Source organism: Octopus bimaculoides, chromosome 2 (assembly GCF_046866305.1).
Source record: "Octopus bimaculoides isolate indiv1 chromosome 2, ASM4686630v1, whole genome shotgun sequence".
Classification (NCBI taxonomy): domain Eukaryota; kingdom Metazoa; phylum Mollusca; class Cephalopoda; order Octopoda; family Octopodidae; genus Octopus; species Octopus bimaculoides.
The window spans coordinates 58300023-58320421 of record NC_142929.1 but is presented as its reverse complement, the minus strand read 5'-3'; the positions used below and the strand labels follow the sequence as shown (position 1 = coordinate 58320421).

General features: G+C 41.0%; 2 protein-coding genes across 10 annotated transcripts in view; one reads left to right on the top strand and one right to left on the bottom strand.

The window, feature by feature from the left end:
• The window catches only part of LOC106876247 (uncharacterized), a 46974-nt gene extending 38659 nt beyond the window's left edge, over positions 1-8315 (bottom strand). Inside the window, exons 1-3 of one of the 3 annotated variants that reach the window (XM_089345977.1) lie at positions 7391-8315; positions 3957-4206; positions 2312-2418 (exon numbers count right to left, since the gene is read on the bottom strand). In XM_089345977.1, coding sequence (XP_089202103.1) covers positions 2312-2418; positions 3957-4182 — 333 coding nt within the window. In that variant the 5' untranslated portion in view covers positions 4183-4206; positions 7391-8315. Of the gene's footprint in view, positions 1-2311; positions 2419-3956; positions 4207-6600; positions 6716-7390 lie in introns of those variants that run through there. The other 2 variants (XM_089345981.1, XM_089345974.1) reach the window with 2 other exon arrangements.
• A 48-nt stretch (positions 8316-8363) lies between these two features.
• Positions 8364-20399, top strand: part of LOC106875879 (uncharacterized) — a 46771-nt gene continuing 34735 nt past the window's right edge. For 2 of the 7 annotated variants that reach the window (XM_089345965.1, XM_089345921.1), the window contains exons 1-4: positions 8779-8912; positions 9442-9719; positions 12884-13133; positions 15182-15288. In XM_089345965.1, the coding sequence (XP_089202091.1) occupies positions 12908-13133; positions 15182-15288 (333 nt within the window). In that variant the 5' untranslated portion in view covers positions 8779-8912; positions 9442-9719; positions 12884-12907. The other 5 variants (XM_089345929.1, XM_089345956.1, XM_089345945.1 and 2 more) reach the window with 5 other exon arrangements.

The following is a 20399-nucleotide window of genomic DNA, read 5'->3' as shown; positions in this document are numbered from 1 at the left end:
GATTTTGCAGAATTCATAAACAATCAGCATAGAGTCATTCATTCCAGCCTGCATCCACTACACAATATTTTGCACCATATGATCGCAACCTTACATAGGAGATAAACCCTAAAAACGGGGGGGGGGGTGAAGCCTTTAGAAGTGTTCATGGGAGATAGTAAGGGACTTCCGGGACTGGTGGAGAAAATAGGAACTTCCGGTACTGGTGGAGGGGGTGGGAGGGCGGGTGCACCGGGATCGAACGAGCCAGACACGACGGGAACTAAATATAACGACATTGTAATGATACGGACAAAATAGTGAACTGTGTGGTAAGGTGTATGAATCAGAGCAAAATATGAAATACCGGCGAGGCTGAAACAAAAACCAAATCGAACTTATCTTCTAGCCATGTCATTGAGTTTCTTGTGTATATTCAGCAAATTTCTAGGAGCAAGTGAAAGACTGACTGAGTTTTTACGTTAGTTTAAATGAAGGGGGGAGAAGAAGAGAGAGAGAGAGAGGGAACGAGAGGGACAGAGTAAAGCAGGGCCATCACCGTTTGAGAGACATACACAGTATTAACAAACGGAATGAAGTTCCGATATGGTGCCCACATAAATATTCCAGGATTGTTGCTAAACTTCCATAGGGAACTTTTTTTTTTTTATCATCGAGCTATTTTATCTTCCCTGCAAATAAAAACAAAAAAAAAAAACTAACATTCGTATCATGTATACCATGCAGGTATCCTGCTCAGCAAACCGAATCCGCATCCATAGATCTGTTAGTGGCCATTAATTAGTTTATTATTCATCCGAAGTCCTTCAATGCGTCCTTATGGCCCTTCCTTTTATTTTGTCCATCTCACCACTATCACATGCGATACGTATACATTTGACTAATTACACAACAGAATGGCAACGTTTGTTGCATTCAATACTTCATACTATATGGAGTTATTAATTAGATCTGATAATATTATACGTTTCAGCTATCGAAATAAATAAAATCGTTTCTGTAAAGTTTTAATGTCTACACTCAATGAACTCCGACCACTTATTTTTAAGGGAGAAAGCAACGACGATAACTCAATAAACAAAGCGCATGAGTTACCTCCCTTAACATTTTTTTTTTGTTTTTACTTTTGATATTTCTGCATGTGATAATTATTTTGGACGACATTGTAAGAATGCAAAGAGCTAGATAAAGTCTGAGAGGTGAGAAACCTATTGAAGCAATGAATTATAAGTACACGAATCACATATATTCTGAACCATCAGCTTGACTAATAATATCGTTTGTAAAAGTAAACACTACATCATAAAATATGTACGTTCAAGATACTTTAAAATTTTGGACTTTGTTTAAGAGAAAAACAAAAGGAATGTAGCCGTGTTTTGGCTGGAAACAAAAGTTTAACGAGGTGGTATCAAAAGTTTCCCTTACTAGGTATGTTTAATAGAAAATAATTTATTTACCTAAGTTTTATTATCGTCTCCTTTGAAATAGTTACCTTGTGCGGCAATACACCACTCCCAGCATTCCTGCTACTTTTGGAATGTGTCCTGGAAGTCATTTTCTGTAAGCAAATCGAAGACCTTCTGCAATTCGCTCTGGATCTCGACAACGGAGACCTTTAAGCTGCATTTTTATCTTGGAGAAGAGATGGAAGTCTGCAAGTGCTAAATCTGGCAAATAGGGCAGGTGCAGAAGCGATACCATGTTGTTTTTGGTAAGAAACTCACGCGTGAGGGGAGCTCAGTGACACGGTGCATTGTCATCGTGGAGAATCCAGTTCTTGGTGCACCACAGATCTACTTTCACCGAATGTCCTCCTTCAAATGTTTCAAAACGTTGAAATAGAACTCGACTGATGGAAGAATTCTCAATGCACAATGCCACATTTCCAGGGATGACGCTCATGGCAAGACTTCCAGATCGCTCAGTCATCCAGGGACGTTCTTCCACTTTGAAACAACCCATGCCATATTGGCTTTTTGTTCTTGTCCATGACAAAATTGCAGGCTACAGCATAGATGTGATCACAGAAACACAAATTTCATAACTTGCAAAGTAAACATAGCAACATCACTTGGCACACTATCTCATGAATGTCATTGCTAGCTGTCACTGTGTGTGACACATGCCAACTGTGTGCTGCCATTTCTTAGCACACTACATAACTAGTCCGAGAACTTTATCATACCACCTAATACACTGAAACATTATCAACAGATAAAAGAAAAACATCGCCACATCCCTAATTAACAAAGATGTTCTCTGACTGAGCAACACCAAGAAATAAATATTATTCTAATGCTCATCTTACCTGATGACATAGAGTCTTCATTATTTTAAGTCTTTTGTGTAAGGAAGTCATTTTCTTGTTAATGTAGTTGAGACGATGAATCCCAATGGCATCATGTTTTTGTAAAACTGAAAGGAAATGAAACAAGTATATTCAAGTTTTGTTGTCATTTAGCCTTAAATCAGCACTGAGTGAAGCATTCAAAATTTTGTAAATATTCATTTTTTATTCTGGTACGAGGGGACGCTGAAAAGTTCGTGGCTTTGGGTAAAAGAAAATACAGGAAGATCAGTTAATTAGGATTTTATCCAACATATTCCCCTCTCAGATTCACACACTTATTGCAGCAGTCCTTTAGTTTTTCTAAGCCCTGTAAAAGAACTCAGAAGGTTGGGCCTCCAACCAGGCCTTTCGCAATGCCCTTAAAGTCAAGAACTTTTCAGCACCGCCTCATATCTCAATCGACACTATGTTTTTTAAGACAGCAGAAAGTAATTTGAAACAGATTTAGCTGCATTTTCATCAAGTCTACTGACTACATAAAGGACCCCTGGTTGACTCATATATTTAATATATATTTTGTCTTCTTGTCTTCCCAAAGCACCGAATCTCTTCTTTTTATTATTTTGAAAGCTTTTCCAAAACTCCAAGAATATGAACTCTGGGATGATTAGGTGTTGCTCATTGCACTAAAATGTCTTTTCACTAAACAGTTAGGTGCAGCACATCACGTCACTGTATTTATCTATGTGTAATTCCATAAATGTGCTATAGAGGAAGAGCATAGGCTCAAAACATTAATGACTTTTTCAATTCCCGAGTGTTATACTAATACATCTATTTGTTTCCTACACCACCTGTCTTTGTTGTTTTATTTGTGAATTCTCCCTATATATATATATATATATATATATATATATATATATACGACAGGCTTCTTTCAGTTTCTGTCTACCAAATCCACTCACAAGGCTTTGGTCAGCCCAAGGCTATAGTAGAAGACACTTGTCCAAAGTGCCACGCAGGTTTGAATAATTCACTTCTAGAAACATGGAGGTTTTATTCATCATCCTTAAACAACCCATATTCAGTGATCTTTTGAGTGGGATGGACTACTCGACCAGAAGAGAATTCTAACAGGACTCCACCTGCAAGGTCATGTGCTGTTGATCTTGATATGAGATCACTATGTTGCACACATGTGGTTGTGATGCATGTGCCGGGTGTATTGGGTTTTGAATATTTGTACCCCAATGCCACTTTGATAACATGCACAGCTCTCTCATTCAATAATAATAATAATGCTTTCAAAATTTGGCACAAAACCAGCAATTTCGGGGGAGGGGCAGGTCAATTAGATCAATCCCAGTGCTCAACTGGCACTTACTTTATCGACTCCAAAAGGATGAAAGGCAAAGTCAACCTTAACAGAATTTGAACTCAGAACATAGATGGACAAAATGCCACTAAGTATTTTGCCTGGCATGCTAACAGTTCTGCCAGCTTACCACCTTAATAATAATAATAGTATTAATGATAATAATAGTAATAATAAGAATAATGTAATATAAATAAAATGCCAAATGCTCTAGAGCATGACTTTCGACACCCCCCCCCCCTTGTATATCAATTAGTAAGTTCCATTAAATTAGTAAAATATCTTTACCATCAGGCTTCTGGAATAAAGGGAGGCTTGAAAACTTTGCATAAAGATGTTCTCCTTTACAACTGTTGTGTTCCTTTTGAACAGTTGCTTTTCCAGTTTTGTCAACATGTACACCACATAAGCTTCCACAATCAGGAAAGAAATCTCTCCTTTCTCTTACATTCCACAGTGTTGAGTGAAAGTTGTATGGAGGATAATTCATAGAGAAAGTCATTCTGGCCTTCATTTATTTTGTTCCACTTTGGTAGTTCTGCAACAAGAAGTTAAACTAAGTAAATAATGATTATCAAAGCAGTGGGTTCATTTGATTAGGTACAAGGTCAATTATATTCTACTCTAGGATATTTATTTTTTTATCTTTTACTTGTTCCAGTCATTAAACTGCGGCCATGCTGGGGCACAGCCTTGAAGAATTTTTAGTTAAATGTATTGATTCCAGCACTTAATTTTTTTAAGCCTGGTACTTAATCTATCAATCTCTTTTGCTGAACCACTAAATTACAGGGACAAACCCACCAGCAGTGGTTGTCAAGTGGCAGGGAGGATGGGAGACAAACACAGACACAAAGACACACAAACATGTAGATATACACACACAACAGGTTTCTTTCAGTTTTCAGTTGCCAAATTCACTAACAAGACATTGATCAGCCTGAGGCTACAGTTGAAGACATTTGCCCAAAGTGCCATGCAGTGGAACTGAACCTTGAAACATGTGGTTGTGAAGCAAGCTTCTTTATTTCATTTTAATTGGCCATTAAGGCCTTACAAAGAGGGGACAAACAAGGACAGACAAACGTAAAGAAGCTGCGGGCTGGACACGGACATTAATGAGATGAGGGTGATAACAAAAAGTGAAAAATAACAAATAAAAATAAAAATGAAAAACGGGAGGGGCACCGGCGCCCACCGACCGATAACCCCTCGAATACATTGTTCAAGCTCAATATTTATAATCATTAATGCCTTTCAAGTAGGCCCTCCGCTGCACGCAGGCAGCTATCCATGTTCATCTCAGCCTCAGTGCTGATGCACACATGAGCGGCCGCCACAGTCGGCCTCCACCCTAGCACGGACGCTGTTGGTTACCACTGCTGGGGCCACCTCGGACTGCTCTTGCAGGCCGAGACGAACCTCTCTATATCTTCAAAGTTTAAGCGTTCTTCCACCTCTGAGGTACAGGAAGAGACACTCCTGCTCCTCCTCCTCAGGGGGAGGGATCTCACCTTGTCCCGCCAGCGGCACAACTCCCGCTGACAGGACCTCCCTCTCCGATGGTACATTTCCCTCCGGAGGCGTGACTGGTTCGGTCGGCGGCACATAAACGTCCGCCGGCCGCTTCCCACCTCTCTTTCTTTTCTTCCTCCTTTTAGAGGTTTCGGGGGCTAGGGCCTCCTTCGGCACACCCGAGGAGATCTTTACCTCCCCCCAAACTCTGTTTAAACTGGTGAGCCACCATTGTTGCTCACCTCTGTTTCAACTACTGAGCAACCATTGTTGCTTACCATTCTTTTTCCTTTCGTGGAGGCACCTGTCTCCACGACTTTCTCCGTCTCCCCTTCCAATGAGGGGGGGGGGGGGGGGCAGCGGGCACTTTATCCTGCTCCAGGGCCTTATTACGGCCTTGGGGGTAGTTTTTCTTGATGTGGCCAGCTTCCAAGCACTCATGGCACCTTGGTTGCCGGCCCTCAATATTAACGGAGTTGACTGCAGGTGACATGTGCACATTAAGGAGCCTGGGTCCCCCAAGCCCTGCCGAATGGTATCAGCGATCCACTCGGCCTTGTAACTTGGGGGTAGTCCATGCACCCAGGCTCTAATTACTTCTTTTCCGCAGTAAGAGAGGAGGAACAAAATTTCCTCCCTCTGCAGTGTCTGACTTGCCGCGTTAGCGGCTTCCTCCGGGGAGTCAAACAACAACCACACCGTCGCATATTTGACCCCGCTGGAGATAAAATATTTCTTTGTTGGCAAACAAATAGCCAACTCTTTTTCAATAATGTCTTTGTTGAAGAGGGTTAAGGCATTGCGTGACCTACAATAGGTCCGCATGACCACTGTCCTCTTCTCCATTTCTTTCAACCACTGCTTGGGTGGGCACAGTTCCCACTCCAAGACAGTGTTGTTCTTTTTTGCCATGCCTTCAAAAGTTTAAAAAAAAAACAAAGAAAAGTTCGAACCAAAAAGTTCACAATAAAAATAAATAAATAAATAAAAAGGAACAGAAAGACAGAGCAGAGAAAAAGAAGGAAGGAAGACAGTTTGATGCACAGCAACACAATTCCGGGCACTCGGTAATCCTAGCAGGTATTCCAGTAAAGGCAATCCACAGCAACAGGAACAGAGAAATCCTTAGAATTTTTTCGTCAAGTCTTTCGGAGGCGAGATACGCCCACAAAAAGCGACGGTTCTCTCCATTATGTGAGACACAAAAAGTTTTTTCACAAAAAATTCTCAGTCCGCTCTCATGGTGAGTCGAACACACCCACCAATAACAGTGAACGAGAACACAATTTGCTCACTATAAAATGAACAACAAATACAGCCGCCGTGGCAGAAGAAATTGCCCAGAGCTAGGCTAAATTTACTGAAACAAATTAAACACAATAAATTATACCCAGCTCAAAAAACCAATTCCACCTACCTCGGTCGACTTCACAATTTTCAATTTCTGGACGGCACTCACACACGTCCACAATGTTCAATAGCAAGAAGGACTAACTCTCCAATACCGGAAGCAAGCTTCTTACCATACGGCCACACCTGTGCCTTTCTAGAACTTATTTTACAAACCAAGAAGAAAAGAAATGTAAAATTCTGGTGGGTTAGAACTCTGAGTAACATACAAAGACAGAACTAAATACTGGACCATTCCCCATCTATTTAGATAAGTAGTTTTAGACCAGGGTTCATATAAGAATTGGTTGACAAAGTTCATGTGCAATAAACTGGTTATTCTTCTACAATACATAAAATATTTTAACAGGCATAGATGTGACAATGAAACATTACCACTTCTGAGGTGTAATATAGATGGGGGCAATTATAAATTTCCAGCTGCTTATGAGGCTGCATATTTGTTTGTTGTTTTGGGTAAGAGGTGGAACCTTGGTCATCTTCGAAAGTGACAGGTGAACAACATTCTGCAGTCATTGCTGTATTAGCTACTTTGGTCCACACCCCCACAAAAGAGCAAAGCATATTTATTAAAGTTTTTTTTTTAAATGCGGAGGAAAAAGCAAACTTTTCTGCAACTAAATTATACTGGAGCATAGGTGACTGATGGGAGAGTGAGAGGCGGGGTCTAATTAATTAACAATAACTGTTTTCCAGTCATACAGGAAAGGGTTATTCAGCACCTAACATTGGACCTTGTTGACATAATTTGAGATTGGCATTTTCACCATTGACCAGCTATAGACTAAAAGCATTACCTTTTTAACCATGTAATCCTATTGGGTTTCACATCATGGTGCAGATACAGAAGACTGTTGCATCCTTTGTTTTTAAAGATGACGGACGACTACTTGGGCTATTATTTTCTTCGACACACTTGGGTTGACCAATGTCTTGTAATAATAATTTAATGGGCAGAAACCGCATGGAAACTTGAAAGTTTGCAAAAAAAATGGTGATGTGTCAGTGTGTATGTGTGCATGCACACAAATTTGTTTACATTACAGCACCAAACATTGTTGGTGTTCTTTAGATCAATGGTTCCAGTCTTCCAACTGACATTGCCAGTCTTTTGAGTATAATACTTAATGGAACCAGACCATTCAAGTGTATCTGGAAGCTTCATACTGATGGTGCTAGGTGAATGAGCTGCAATTCTCGGTTTTCCTTTCCTCGACTGCGAGTCCGTCTTGCGGTATCCGATCCTTGAAGCTTGCCCCGACCCAAGGTACACCAGGTATAGCAGCTGCTTCTCCCAAACCTAGACCGTCACCTAGCACCATCAGTATGAAGCTTCCAGATACACTTGAATGGTCTGGTTCCATTAAGTATTATACTCAAAAGACTGGCAATATCAGTTGGAAGACTGGAACCCTTGATCTAAAGAACACCAACAATGTTTGGTGCTGTAATGTGACGTTGAGTACCAATAAGGTTTACCCAGCTATAACATTTAAGTCGATTCGTTCAAACATCAATTTTTAAGAAACGGCTTCTTCTGGAATTTGCTGGTGGGCTAGGTGAATGAGCTGCAATTCTCGGTTTTCCTTTCCTCGACTGCGAGTCCGTCTTGCGGTATCCGATCCTTGAAGCTTGCCCCGACCCAAGGTATAGCAGCTGCTTCTCCCAAACCTAGACCGTCGCTTAACACGTCTTATCCTGACCGCAGCCCCGTTCGAAAAGGTCACGAACGCCGATCGAGGCTCCCTCTGCCCTGTTTCCCCTTCCGGTCGACTCGCGCTTCCGGTCAGCCTCCCCAGACACTGACGTCATACCATATAGATAACAAGGATTAGGACTTTCAGAGATGTAAGAAAGGCACATTCAAAACTACGTGCAGTTTTAAAACATATAAAGAATTAAATGTTTCAAGTAAAATATAATTTCATACAGTATAATTTCCTTAAACTTTTATAAACTTCCAACTGTTTTGCAGTTTTCAAAATAATCGTGGAACTTCCATGGGTATTGCTAGTTTGCATAACTATTTATCATCGCTGAACATCACTAATTTCCTTTGATTCTACAGTTTTCCGGTGAAAATTATTAGGAATTACACGATAAGTCATAACATTCAATAATCTCAGGCGATAGTTGCATTGAAAACTATAGTCTATGCACAAGCTTGGATAATAATTGTGTACGTATTTTTCTTTAGGAACTTATTTGGTATATCACCGATTTAAAATCGGTCATTATTGCTATTTATGTTGTGTTGTCTTTAAATGCTCATGGCAGAAATATTTAGTAGAATGAAGACTGCGTAAATACACAAGGAAGGTAAGGCTGTATTGATAATCTTGAACATGTTTGTGAAAGAAAGAAAAATATGTTAAAAAATCTAGTTAGCTAGTCTGTCTTGTAAAATGTTTACTAAGCACGTGTTTTAAACTTGTGTTACATTCATAGCAATAATGTCTATTATTTGTTTCCAAGCATATATCCTTGTAGATAAATAAGAAAACATACAACGAGATATTTCGAATCAATGAAGTAGCCTCTACATGCTAGATATAACAGCCACATTTTCTCAAAATATCCTATCGTGGTGAAAAGGAACCACATGTAGCATACAGGCGCAATAGTGTCCCCCACCACCTTTGTTTTTTTTATAACTTTCAGGATATTTTTTTTATGAAATTTTCTCCAAAAACGTATCAGATGCTGTAGATTCCAATTGTATCGGAATTTGTTGTGGAAAATTTCCGGAGAGGAGTTAGGTAAATCCTCAGGAGTCTGTTTTTGTTTTCTCATGACTTTCAGAAAAATGCGTATTCTTTTAATGAAATTTTCTGCGAATATCTTTCAGATTGTGTAGATTATATCAGAATTTACTAACGAAAAAAGTAAACAAATTTGTGTGCATGCCCGCATACACACTGACACATCACCATTTATTTGCAAAATTTCAAGTTTCCATGCGGTTTCTGCCCATCAAATTATTATTACAAGACATTGGTCAACCCAAGTGTGTCGAAGAAAATAATAGCCCAAGTAGTCGTCCGTCATCTTTAAAAACAAAGGATTCAACAGTCTTCTGTATCTGCACCATGATGTGAAACCCAATAGAACTACATGGTTAAAAAGGTAATGCCTTTAGTCTATAGCTGGTCAATGGTGAAAATGCCAATCTCAAATTATGTCAAAAAGGTCCAATGTTAGGTGGGGAATAACCCTTTCCTGTATGACTGGAAAACAGTTATTGTTAATTAATTAGACCCCGCCTCTCACTCTCCCATCAGTCACCTATGCTCCAGTATAATTTAGTTGCAGAAAAGTTTGCTTTTTCCTCCCCATTTAAAAAAAAACTTTAATAAATATGCTTTGCTCTTTTGTGGGGCTGTGGACCAAAGTAGCTAATACAGCAATGACTGCAGAATGTTGTTCACCTGTCACTTTCGAAGATGACCAAGGTTCCACCTCTTACCCAAAACAACAGACAAATATGCAGCCTCATAAGCAGCTGGAAATTTATAATTGCCCCCATCTATATTACACCTTCTCAGAAGTGGTAATGTTTCATTGTCACATCTATGCCTGTTAAAATATTTTATGTATTGTAGAAGAATAACCAGTTTATTGCACATGAACTTTGTCAACCAATTCTTATATGAACCCTGGTCTAAAACGACTTATCTAAATAGATGGGGAATGGTCCAGTATTTAGTTCTGTCTTTGTATGTTACTCAGAGTTCTAACCCACCAGAATTTTACATTTCTTTTCTTCTTGGTTTGTAAAATAAGTTCTAGAAAGGCACAGCTTGCTTCCGGTATTGGAGAGTTAGTCTTTCTTGCTATTGAACATTGTGGACGTGTGTGAGTGCCGTCCAGAAATTGAAAATTGTGAAGTCGACCGAGGTAGGTGGAATTGGTTTTTTGAGCTGGGTATAATTTATTGTGTTTAATTTGTTTCAGTAAATTTAGCCTAGCTCTGGGCAATTTCTTCTGCCACGGCGGCTGTATTTGTTGTTCATTTTATAGTGAGCAAATTGTGTTCTCGTTCGCTGTTTATTGGTGGGTGTGTTCGACTCACCATGAGAGCGGACTGAGAATTTTTTGTGAAAAAACTTTTTGTGTCTCACATAATTGAGAGAACCATCGCTTTTTGTGGGCGTATCTCGCCTCCGAAAGACTTGACGAAAAAATTCTAAGGATTTCTCTGTGTTCCTGTTGCTGTGAATTGCCTTTACTGGAATACCTGCTAGGATTACCGAGTGCCCGGAATTGTGTTGCTGTGCATCAAACTGTCTTCCTTCCTTCTTTTTCTCTGCTCTGTCTTTCTGTTCCTTTTTATTTATTTATTTATTTTTATTGTGAACTTTTTGGTTCGAACTTTTCTTTGTTTTTTTTTAAAACTTTTGAAGGCATGGCAAAAAAGAACAACACTGTCTTGGAGTGGGAACTGTGCCCACCCAAGCAGTGGTTGAAAGAAATGGAGAAGAGGACAGTGGTCATGCGGACCTATTGTAGGTCACGCAATGCCATTACCCTCTTCAACAAAGACATTATTGAAAAAGAGTTGGCTATTTGTTTGCCAACAAAGAAATATTTTATCTCCAGGGGGGTCAAATATGCGACGGTGTGGTTGTTGTTTGACTCCCCGGGGGAGGCCGCTAACGCGGCAAGTCAGACACTGCAGAGGGAGGAAATTTTGTTCCTCCTCTCTTACTGCGGAAAAGAAGTAATTAGAGCCTGGGTGCATGGACTACCCCCAAGTTACAAGGCCGAGTGGATCGCTGATACCATTCGGCAGGGCTTGGGGGACCCAGGCTCCTTAATGTGCACATGTCACCTGCAGTCAACTCAGTTAATATTGAGGGCCGGCAACCAAGGTGCCATGAGTGCTTGGAAGCTGGCCACATCAAGAAAAACTACCCCCAAGGCCGTAATAAGGCCCTGGAGCAGGATAAAGTGCCCGCTGCCACCCCCCTCATTGGAAGGGGAGACGGAGAAAGTCGTGGAGACAGGTGCCTCCACGAAAGGAAAAAGAATGGTAAGCAACAATGGTTGCTCAGTAGTTGAAACAGAGGTGAGCAACAATGGTGGCTCACCAGTTTAAACAGAGTTTGGGGGGAGGTAAAGATCTCCTCGGGTGTGCCGAAGGAGGCCCTAGCCCCCGAAACCTCTAAAAGGAGGAAGAAAAGAAAGAGAGGTGGGAAGCGGCCGGCGGACGTTTATGTGCCGCCGACCGAACCAGTCACGCCTCCGGAGGGAAATGTACCATCGGAGAGGGAGGTCCTGTCAGCGGGAGTTGTGCCGCTGGCGGGACAAGGTGAGATCCCTCCCCCTGAGGAGGAGGAGCAGGAGTGTCTCTTCCTGTACCTCAGAGGTGGAAGAACGCTTAAACTTTGAAGATATAGAGAGGTTCGTCTCGGCCTGCAAGAGCAGTCCGAGGTGGCCCCAGCAGTGGTAACCAACAGCGTCCGTGCTAGGGTGGAGGCCGACTGTGGCGGCCGCTCATGTGTGCATCAGCACTGAGGCTGAGATGAACATGGATAGCTGCCTGCGTGCAGCGGAGGGCCTACTTGAAAGGCATTAATGATTATAAATATTGAGCTTGAACAATGTATTCGAGGGGTTATCGGTCGGTGGGCGCCGGTGCCCCTCCCGTTTTTCATTTTTATTTTTATTTGTTATTTTTCACTTGTTTTTGTTATCACCCTCATCTCATTAATGTCCGTGTCCAGCCCGCAGCTTCTTTACGTTTGTCTGTCCTTGTTTGTCCCCTCTTTGTAAGGCCTTAATGGCCAATTAAAATGAAATAAAGAAGCTTGCTTCACAACCACATGTTTCAAGGTTCAGTTCCACTGCATGGCACTTTGGGCAAATGTCTTCAACTGTAGCCTCAGGCTGATCAATGTCTTGTTAGTGAATTTGGCAACTGAAAACTGAAAGAAACCTTTTGTGTGTGTATATCTACATGTTTGTGTGTCTTTGTGTCTGTGTTTGTCTCCCATCCTCCCTGCCACTTGACAACCACTGCTGGTGGGTTTGTCCCTGTAATTTAGTGGTTCAGCAAAAGAGATTGATAGATTAAGTACCAGGCTTAAAAAAATTAAGTGCTGGAATCAATACATTTAACTAAAAATTCTTCAAGGCTGTGCCCCAGCATGGCCGCAGTTTAATGACTGGAACAAGTAAAAGATAAAAAAATAAATATCCTAGAGTAGAATATAATTGACCTTGTACCTAATCAAATGAACCCACTGCTTTGATAATCATTATTTACTTAGTTTAACTTCTTGTTGCAGAACTACCAAAGTGGAACAAAATAAATGAAGGCCAGAATGACTTTCTCTATGAATTATCCTCCATACAACTTTCACTCAACACTGTGGAATGTAAGAGAAAGGAGAGATTTCTTTCCTGATTGTGGAAGCTTATGTGGTGTACATGTTGACAAAACTGGAAAAGCAACTGTTCAAAAGGAACACAACAGTTGTAAAGGAGAACATCTTTATGCAAAGTTTTCAAGCCTCCCTTTATTCCAGAAGCCTGATGGTAAAGATATTTTACTAATTTAATGGAACTTACTAATTGATATACAAGGGGGGGGGGGTCGAAAGTCATGCTCTAGAGCATTTGGCATTTTATTTATATTACATTATTCTTATTATTACTATTATTATCATTAATACTATTATTATTATTAAGGTGGTAAGCTGGCAGAACTGTTAGCATGCCAGGCAAAATGCTTAGTGGCATTTTGTCCATCTATGTTCTGAGTTCAAATTCTGTTAAGGTTGACTTTGCCTTTCATCCTTTTGGAGTCGATAAAGTAAGTGCCAGTTGAGCACTGGAATTGATCTAATTGACCTGCCCCTCCCCCGAAATTGCTGGTTTTGTGCCAAATTTTGAAAGCATTATTATTATTATTGAATGAGAGAGCTGTGCGTGTTATCAAAGTGGCATTGGGGTACAAATATTCAAAACCCAATACACCTGGCACATGCATCACAACCACATGTGTGCAACATAGTGATCTCATATCAAGATCAACAGCACATGACCTTGCAGGTGGAGTCCTGTTAGAATTCTCTTCTGGTCGAGTAGTCCATCCCACTCAAAAGATCACTGAATATGGGTTGTTTAAGGATGATGAATAAAACCTCCATGTTTCTAGAAGTGAATTATTCAAACCTCAAAGAATTCATCTCAACACATGGCTATGATGCTCCTCCACTACTTCTAGTTGTGATCAGAGATGTACATACCATCAGCCACTAAGGGACAAGCAAATCTGTGGTACTGAGAAGAATATTTGCTATAATGATATTTCTGCTTCAGCAACTCGGCACTGAATCTGTCTGAAATGCAATGGAAAAAAGGTCAGTTTCAAAACATTGATGTCCAGGTCATAAAAGCAGAGTTTTAAGGGAATAGTAGACATCTTTGATTTCTAGCTAGAAGCAAACAGGAAATGGCACTTACTGACTGAAGGCAAAAAAAAAAAAGAATTAAAATTTTGTTACACAGTGTTATCATTCGCATGATACACTCAAGACTGTTAATTTGCAAGCATTTCACACTTTGTAAGCAAAACACAACAATTCCCTCTCATTCAGTTACAAATATTTCTAATAGTTACTGAAATGTAAGTATAGATGCAGGAGTGGCTGTGTGATAAGAAGCTTGCTTCCCATCTATGTGGTTCCAGGTTCAGCCCCACTGTGTGGCACTTTGGGCAAGTGTCTTCTACTATAGCCTTGGGCTGACCAAAGCCTTGTGAGTGGATTTGGTAGACAGAAACTGAAAGAAGCCTGTCGTATATATATATATATATATATATAGGGAGAATTCACAAATAAAACAACAGACAGGTGGTGTAGGAAACAAATAGATGTATTAGTATAACACTCGGGAATTGAAAAAGTCATTAATGTTTTGAGCCTATGCTCTTCCTCTATAGCACATTTATGGAATTACACATAGATAAATACAGTGACGTGATGTGCTGCACCTAACTGTTTAGTGAAAAGACATTTTAGTGCAATGAGCAACACCTAATCATCCCAGAGTTCATATTCTTGGAGTTTTGGAAAAGCTTTCAAAATAATAAAAAGAAGAGATTCGGTGCTTTGGGAAGACAACAAGACAAAATATATATTAAATATATGAGTCAACCAGGGGTCCTTTATGAAGTCAGTAGACTTGATGAAAACGCAGCTAAATCTGTTTCAAATTACTTTCTGCTGTCTTAAAAAACATAGTGTTGATTGAGATATGAGGCGGTGCTGAAAAGTTCTTGACTTTAAGGGCATTGCGAAAGGCCTGGTTGGAGGCCCAACCTTCTGAGTTCTTTTACAGGGCTTAGAAAAACTGAAGGACTGCTGCAATAAGTGTGTGAATCTGAGAGGGGAATATGTTGGATAAAATCCTAATTAACTGATCTTCCTGTATTTTCTTTTACCCAAAGCCACAAACTTTTCAGCGTCCCCTCGTACCAGAATAAAAAATGAATATTTACAAAATTTTGAATGCTTCACTCAGTGCTGATTTAAGGCTAAATGACAACAAAACTTGAATATACTTGTTTCATTTCCTTTCAGTTTTACAAAAACATGATGCCATTGGGATTCATCGTCTCAACTACATTAACAAGAAAATGACTTCCTTACACAAAAGACTTAAAATAATGAAGACTCTATGTCATCAGGTAAGATGAGCATTAGAATAATATTTATTTCTTGGTGTTGCTCAGTCAGAGAACATCTTTGTTAATTAGGGATGTGGCGATGTTTTTCTTTTATCTGTTGATAATGTTTCAGTGTATTAGGTGGTATGATAAAGTTCTCGGACTAGTTATGTAGTGTGCTAAGAAATGGCAGCACACAGTTGGCATGTGTCACACACAGTGACAGCTAGCAATGACATTCATGAGATAGTGTGCCAAGTGATGTTGCTATGTTTACTTTGCAAGTTATGAAATTTGTGTTTCTGTGATCACATCTATTCTGTAGCCTGCAATTTTGTCATGGACAAGAACAAAAAGCCAATATGGCATGGGTTGTTTCAAAGTGGAAGAACGTCCCTGGATGACTGAGCGATCTGGAAGTCTTGCCATGAGCGTCATCCCTGGAAATGTGGCATTGTGCATTGAGAATTCTTCCACCAGGGCCAGACCATCAGTCGAGTTCTATTTCAACGTTTTGAAACATTTGAAGGAGGACATTCGGTGAAAGTAGATCTGTGGTGCACCAAGAACTGGATTCTCCACGATGACAATGCACCGTGTCACTGAGCTCCCCTCACGCGTGAGTTTCTTACCAAAAACAACATGGTATCGCTTCTGATTTAGCACTTGCAGACTTCCATCTCTTCTCCAAGATAAAAATGCAGCTTAAAGGTCTCCGTTGTCGAGATCCAGAGCGAATTGCAGAAGGTCTTCGATTTGCTTACAGAAAATGACTTCCAGGACACATTCCAAAAGTAGCAGGAATGCTGGGAGTGGTGTATTGCCGCACAAGGTAACTATTTCAAAGGAGACGATAATAAAACTTAGGTAAATAAATTATTTTCTATTAAACATACCTAGTAAGGGAAACTTTTGATACCACCTCGTTAAACTTTTGTTTCCAGCCAAAACACGGCTACATTCCTTTTGTTTTTCTCTTAAACAAAGTCCAAAATTTTAAAGTATCTTGAACGTACATATTTTATGATGTAGTGTTTACTTTTACAAACGATATTATTAGTCAAGCTGATGGTTCAGAATATATGTGATTCGTGTACTTATAATTCATTGCTTCAATAGGTTTCTCACCTCTCAGATTTTATCTAGCTCTTTGCATTCTTACAATGTCGTCCAAAATAATTATCACATGCAGAAATATCAAAAGTAAAAACAAAAAAAAAATGTTAAGGGAGGTAACTCATGCGCTTTGTTTATTGAGTTATCGTCGTTGCTTTCTCCCTTAAAAATAAGTGGTCGGAGTTCATTGAGTGTAGACATTAAAACTTTACAGAAACGATTTTATTTATTTTGATAGCTGAAACGTATAATATTATCAGATCTAATTAATAACTCCATATAGTATGAAGTATTGAATGCAACAAACGTTGCCATTCTGTTGTGTAATTAGTCAAATGTATACGTATCGCATGTGATAGTGGTGAGATGGACAAAATAAAAGGAAGGGCCATAAGGACGTATTGAAGGACTTCGGATGAATAATAAACTAATTAATGGCCACTAACAGATCTATGGATGCGGATTCGGTTTGCTGAGCAGGATACCTGCATAGTATACATGATACGAATGTTAGTTTTTTTTTTTGTTTTTATTTGCAGGGAAGATAAAATAGCTAGATGATAAAAAAAAAAAAAGTTCCCTATGGAAGTTTAGCAACGATCCTGGAATATTTATGTGGGCACCATATCGGAACTTCATTCCGTTTGTTAATACTGTGTATGTCTCTCAAACGGTGATGGCCCTGCTTTACTCTGTCCCTCTCGTTCCCTCTCTCTCTCTCTCTCTCTTCTTCTCCCCCCTTCATTTAAACTAACGTAAAAACTCAGTCAGTCTTTCACTTGCTCCTAGAAATTTGCTGAATATACACAAAGAAATATATACAGAGAAATGGGTGGATAAGGTAATCGAGGTAGATAGAATATCCGATAGAATACTTAAGGTTAGATTAGTCCTTCACCATGGGTTAGCAACCATTATCTCGGCCTATGCCCCTCAGCCCAGGCTACCTGACGGACTGAAAGACCAATTTTATGACACCCTCCTGCAGATTACCTCGTCGACATATAACTGGGACCTTCTCTTTGTGGCTGGTGACTTCAATGGTCATGTTGGACGATATTCAGGGGGCTTCTATGGCGTACATGGAGGCTATGGTTTTGGTTCCCGCAATGAGGAGGGAACCAGGCTGCTGGAGTTCTGTGACGCAAATGACCATATTGTTTGCAATACTAATTTCAGGAAACCTGCCAGTCACCTAGTCACCTACCGTTCTGGCAGACACTCTAGCCAAATTGACTACATCCTCACCAGAAAGAGGGAAAGATGGCTGCTTATAAATGCCAAAACATTCCCTGGTGAAGAATGCACTCCACAACATAGACTAGTAGTTAGTGACTTCAGGATTAGGGCCAAGTGGTTACCCAGGAGACGAGCAGCTTGGAGGAGAAGGGTCTGGAAGCTCAAAAGATCCTGCGAATAGACAGAGATTTATAGACTTATTACTTGAGGCCTTTGACGAATTAGAAGGGGAAGTAGCTTCACACGATGTAGAAGACAACTGGACGTTTCTACAGGACAGCCTGCTGAAGGCCACTGACCAGATCTGTGGATGGTGCAAAGTCCCCTCTCGACCCAAAATAACGTGGTGGTCGAACAATGTTGTTGACATGGCTATTAGACAAAAGAAACAGGCTTGGAGGGACTGGAAGAACGGTGGTAGCAGGGAATTGTACCAGACTGCCAGAAGGGAAGCTAAGCGACAGGTTTATTTAGCCAGGGGGGAAGCAGATAAGAAAAAATTTGCCAATGTTCTGCGCCGTGAGGACCAAAGACTTGAGGTATTTCATGTTGCATGACAGTGTGTGAGAGAGAATTGTGATGTCATCGGAGAGAAATGTGTTCGCATGGATGATGGTACGCTTGCACTAAACGAGGCTGCAAAGAAAGAGGTATGGAGACGCCACTACGAAAGGTTGCTCAATAAAGAGAACGAATGGGAGAAAGAGAGTCTGCTGAATGTCGACCCAACAGAGGGACCAGCGATTCGAGTTGACAGTACCATAGTAGATAAAGCTATTAAGAGTATGAAAACAGGGAAAGCCCCTGGCCCTTCAGGAATCACTGCGGAGATGTTCAAAATATCTGGTAGTGTCGGCTATAGCCTAGTCACCCGTATTGTTAACCAGGTGATACATAAAGGAGTCATACCCAATGACTGGTGTAGCAGCACCATAGTCAACAGCTACAAAGGTAAAGGTGACGCTTTAGATACAAATAATTACAGAGGTATCAAGTTGTTAGATCAGGTAATGAAAGTCACGGAGAGGGTCATAGCCCAACTAATTAGGGAGCGAGTCAGTTTAGATGAGATGCAGTTTGGGTTCGTGCCAGGGAAAAGCACCACTGATGCTATATTTCTGGTAAGGCAGCTGCAGGAGAAATACCTAGCCAAAGATAAACCTCTGTACCTGGCTTTCATTGATATGGAGAAAGCCTTTGACAGGGTCCCCCGATCCCTTATCTGGTGGTCAATGAGGAAACTAGGGATAGAAGAATGGTTAGTGAGATGTGTGCGAGCCATGTACAGAGACTCTGTCAGTAAGGTGAGGGTTGGCAATGAGTACAGTGAAGAATTCCGGGTAGAGGTAGGGGTCCACCAAGGTTCAGTCCTCAGCTCCCTCCTATTTATCATAGTCCTCCAGGCGATAACAGAGGAATTCAAGACAGGATGCCCCTGGGAGCTACTCTATGCTGATGACCTTGCACTAATTGCTGAGTCACTATCAGAACTAGAGAAGTTTCAGGTGTGGAAGCAAGGACTAGAGTCAACCTAGCTAAAACCAAAGTCCTAATGAGTAGGAAGGTAGACAACACACAAACCCCTTCGGGTAGATGGCCCTGCTCGATCTGTAGCAAAGGCGTAGGTAGAAACTCTATAAGATGCACCCAGTGCAAGCTATGGACACATAAGAGGTGCAGCAATATCAAAGGAAGGTTAACTAGGAAGTTAGTTTTTGTATGTAGCAGATGTTCAGGAGCTATAAACACTGTAAATGTACAGAAAACAACTTCTGCCACATTCCAGGGAGAAAAACTAGACGTAGTTGATAGCTTCTGCTATCTAGGTGACCTAGTTAGTAGTGGGGGAGGGTGCGCTGAAAGTGTAGCTGCTAGAATAAGAATGGCCTGGGCAAAGTTCAGAGAGCTCTTACCTCTGCTGGTGACAAGGGGCCTCTCACTCAGAGTAAAAGGCAGACTGTATGACGCATGTGTACGAACAGCCATGCTTCATGGCAGTGAAACATGGGCTGTGACTGCTGAGGACATGCGTAGGCTCGCAAGGAATGAAGCCAGCATGCTCCGATGGATGTGTAATGTCAGTGTGCATACTAGACAGAGTATTAGTACCTTGAGAGAAAAGTTGAACTTACGAAGTATCAGTTGTGGTGTGCAAGAGAGACGACTGAGCTGGTATGGTCATGTAGCGAGAATGGATGAGGATAGCTGTGTGAAAAAGTGCCACACCCTAGCAGTTGAGGGAACCTGTGGAAGAGGTAGGCCCAGGAAGACCTGGGATGAGGTGGTGAGGCACAACCTTCGAAGTTTGGACCTCACCGAGGCGATGACTTCTGACCAAAACCTTTGGAAATATGTTGTGCATGAGAAGACCTGGCAAGCCAAGTGAGTCCTAAATCTAAGGCCTCAGCCAGTCCACTTATGTGTACCTTCCTTCATTGGACACCAAACTACACTTGCGAAGACCTGTTGAGGCAAGTGAAATCGAAATCGAGTTAAATTGGACACTAAACTCCACTTGCGAAGACCTACTGAGGCAAGTGAAATCGAAATCGAGTTAAATTGCATACTAAACTCCACTTGCGAAGACATGTTGAGGCAAGTGAAATTGAGTTAAATTCGACGACTGGCACCCATGCCAACGTCGACTCCTTCATTGGGACACGAAACTCAGCTTGCGAAGACTTATTGGGGCAAGCGAAATCGTGATGGCACCTGTGCCCAGCGTCGCCTTTCTGGCACTTGTGCCCGCGGCATGTGTAAGGACTTTCGAGCGAGAT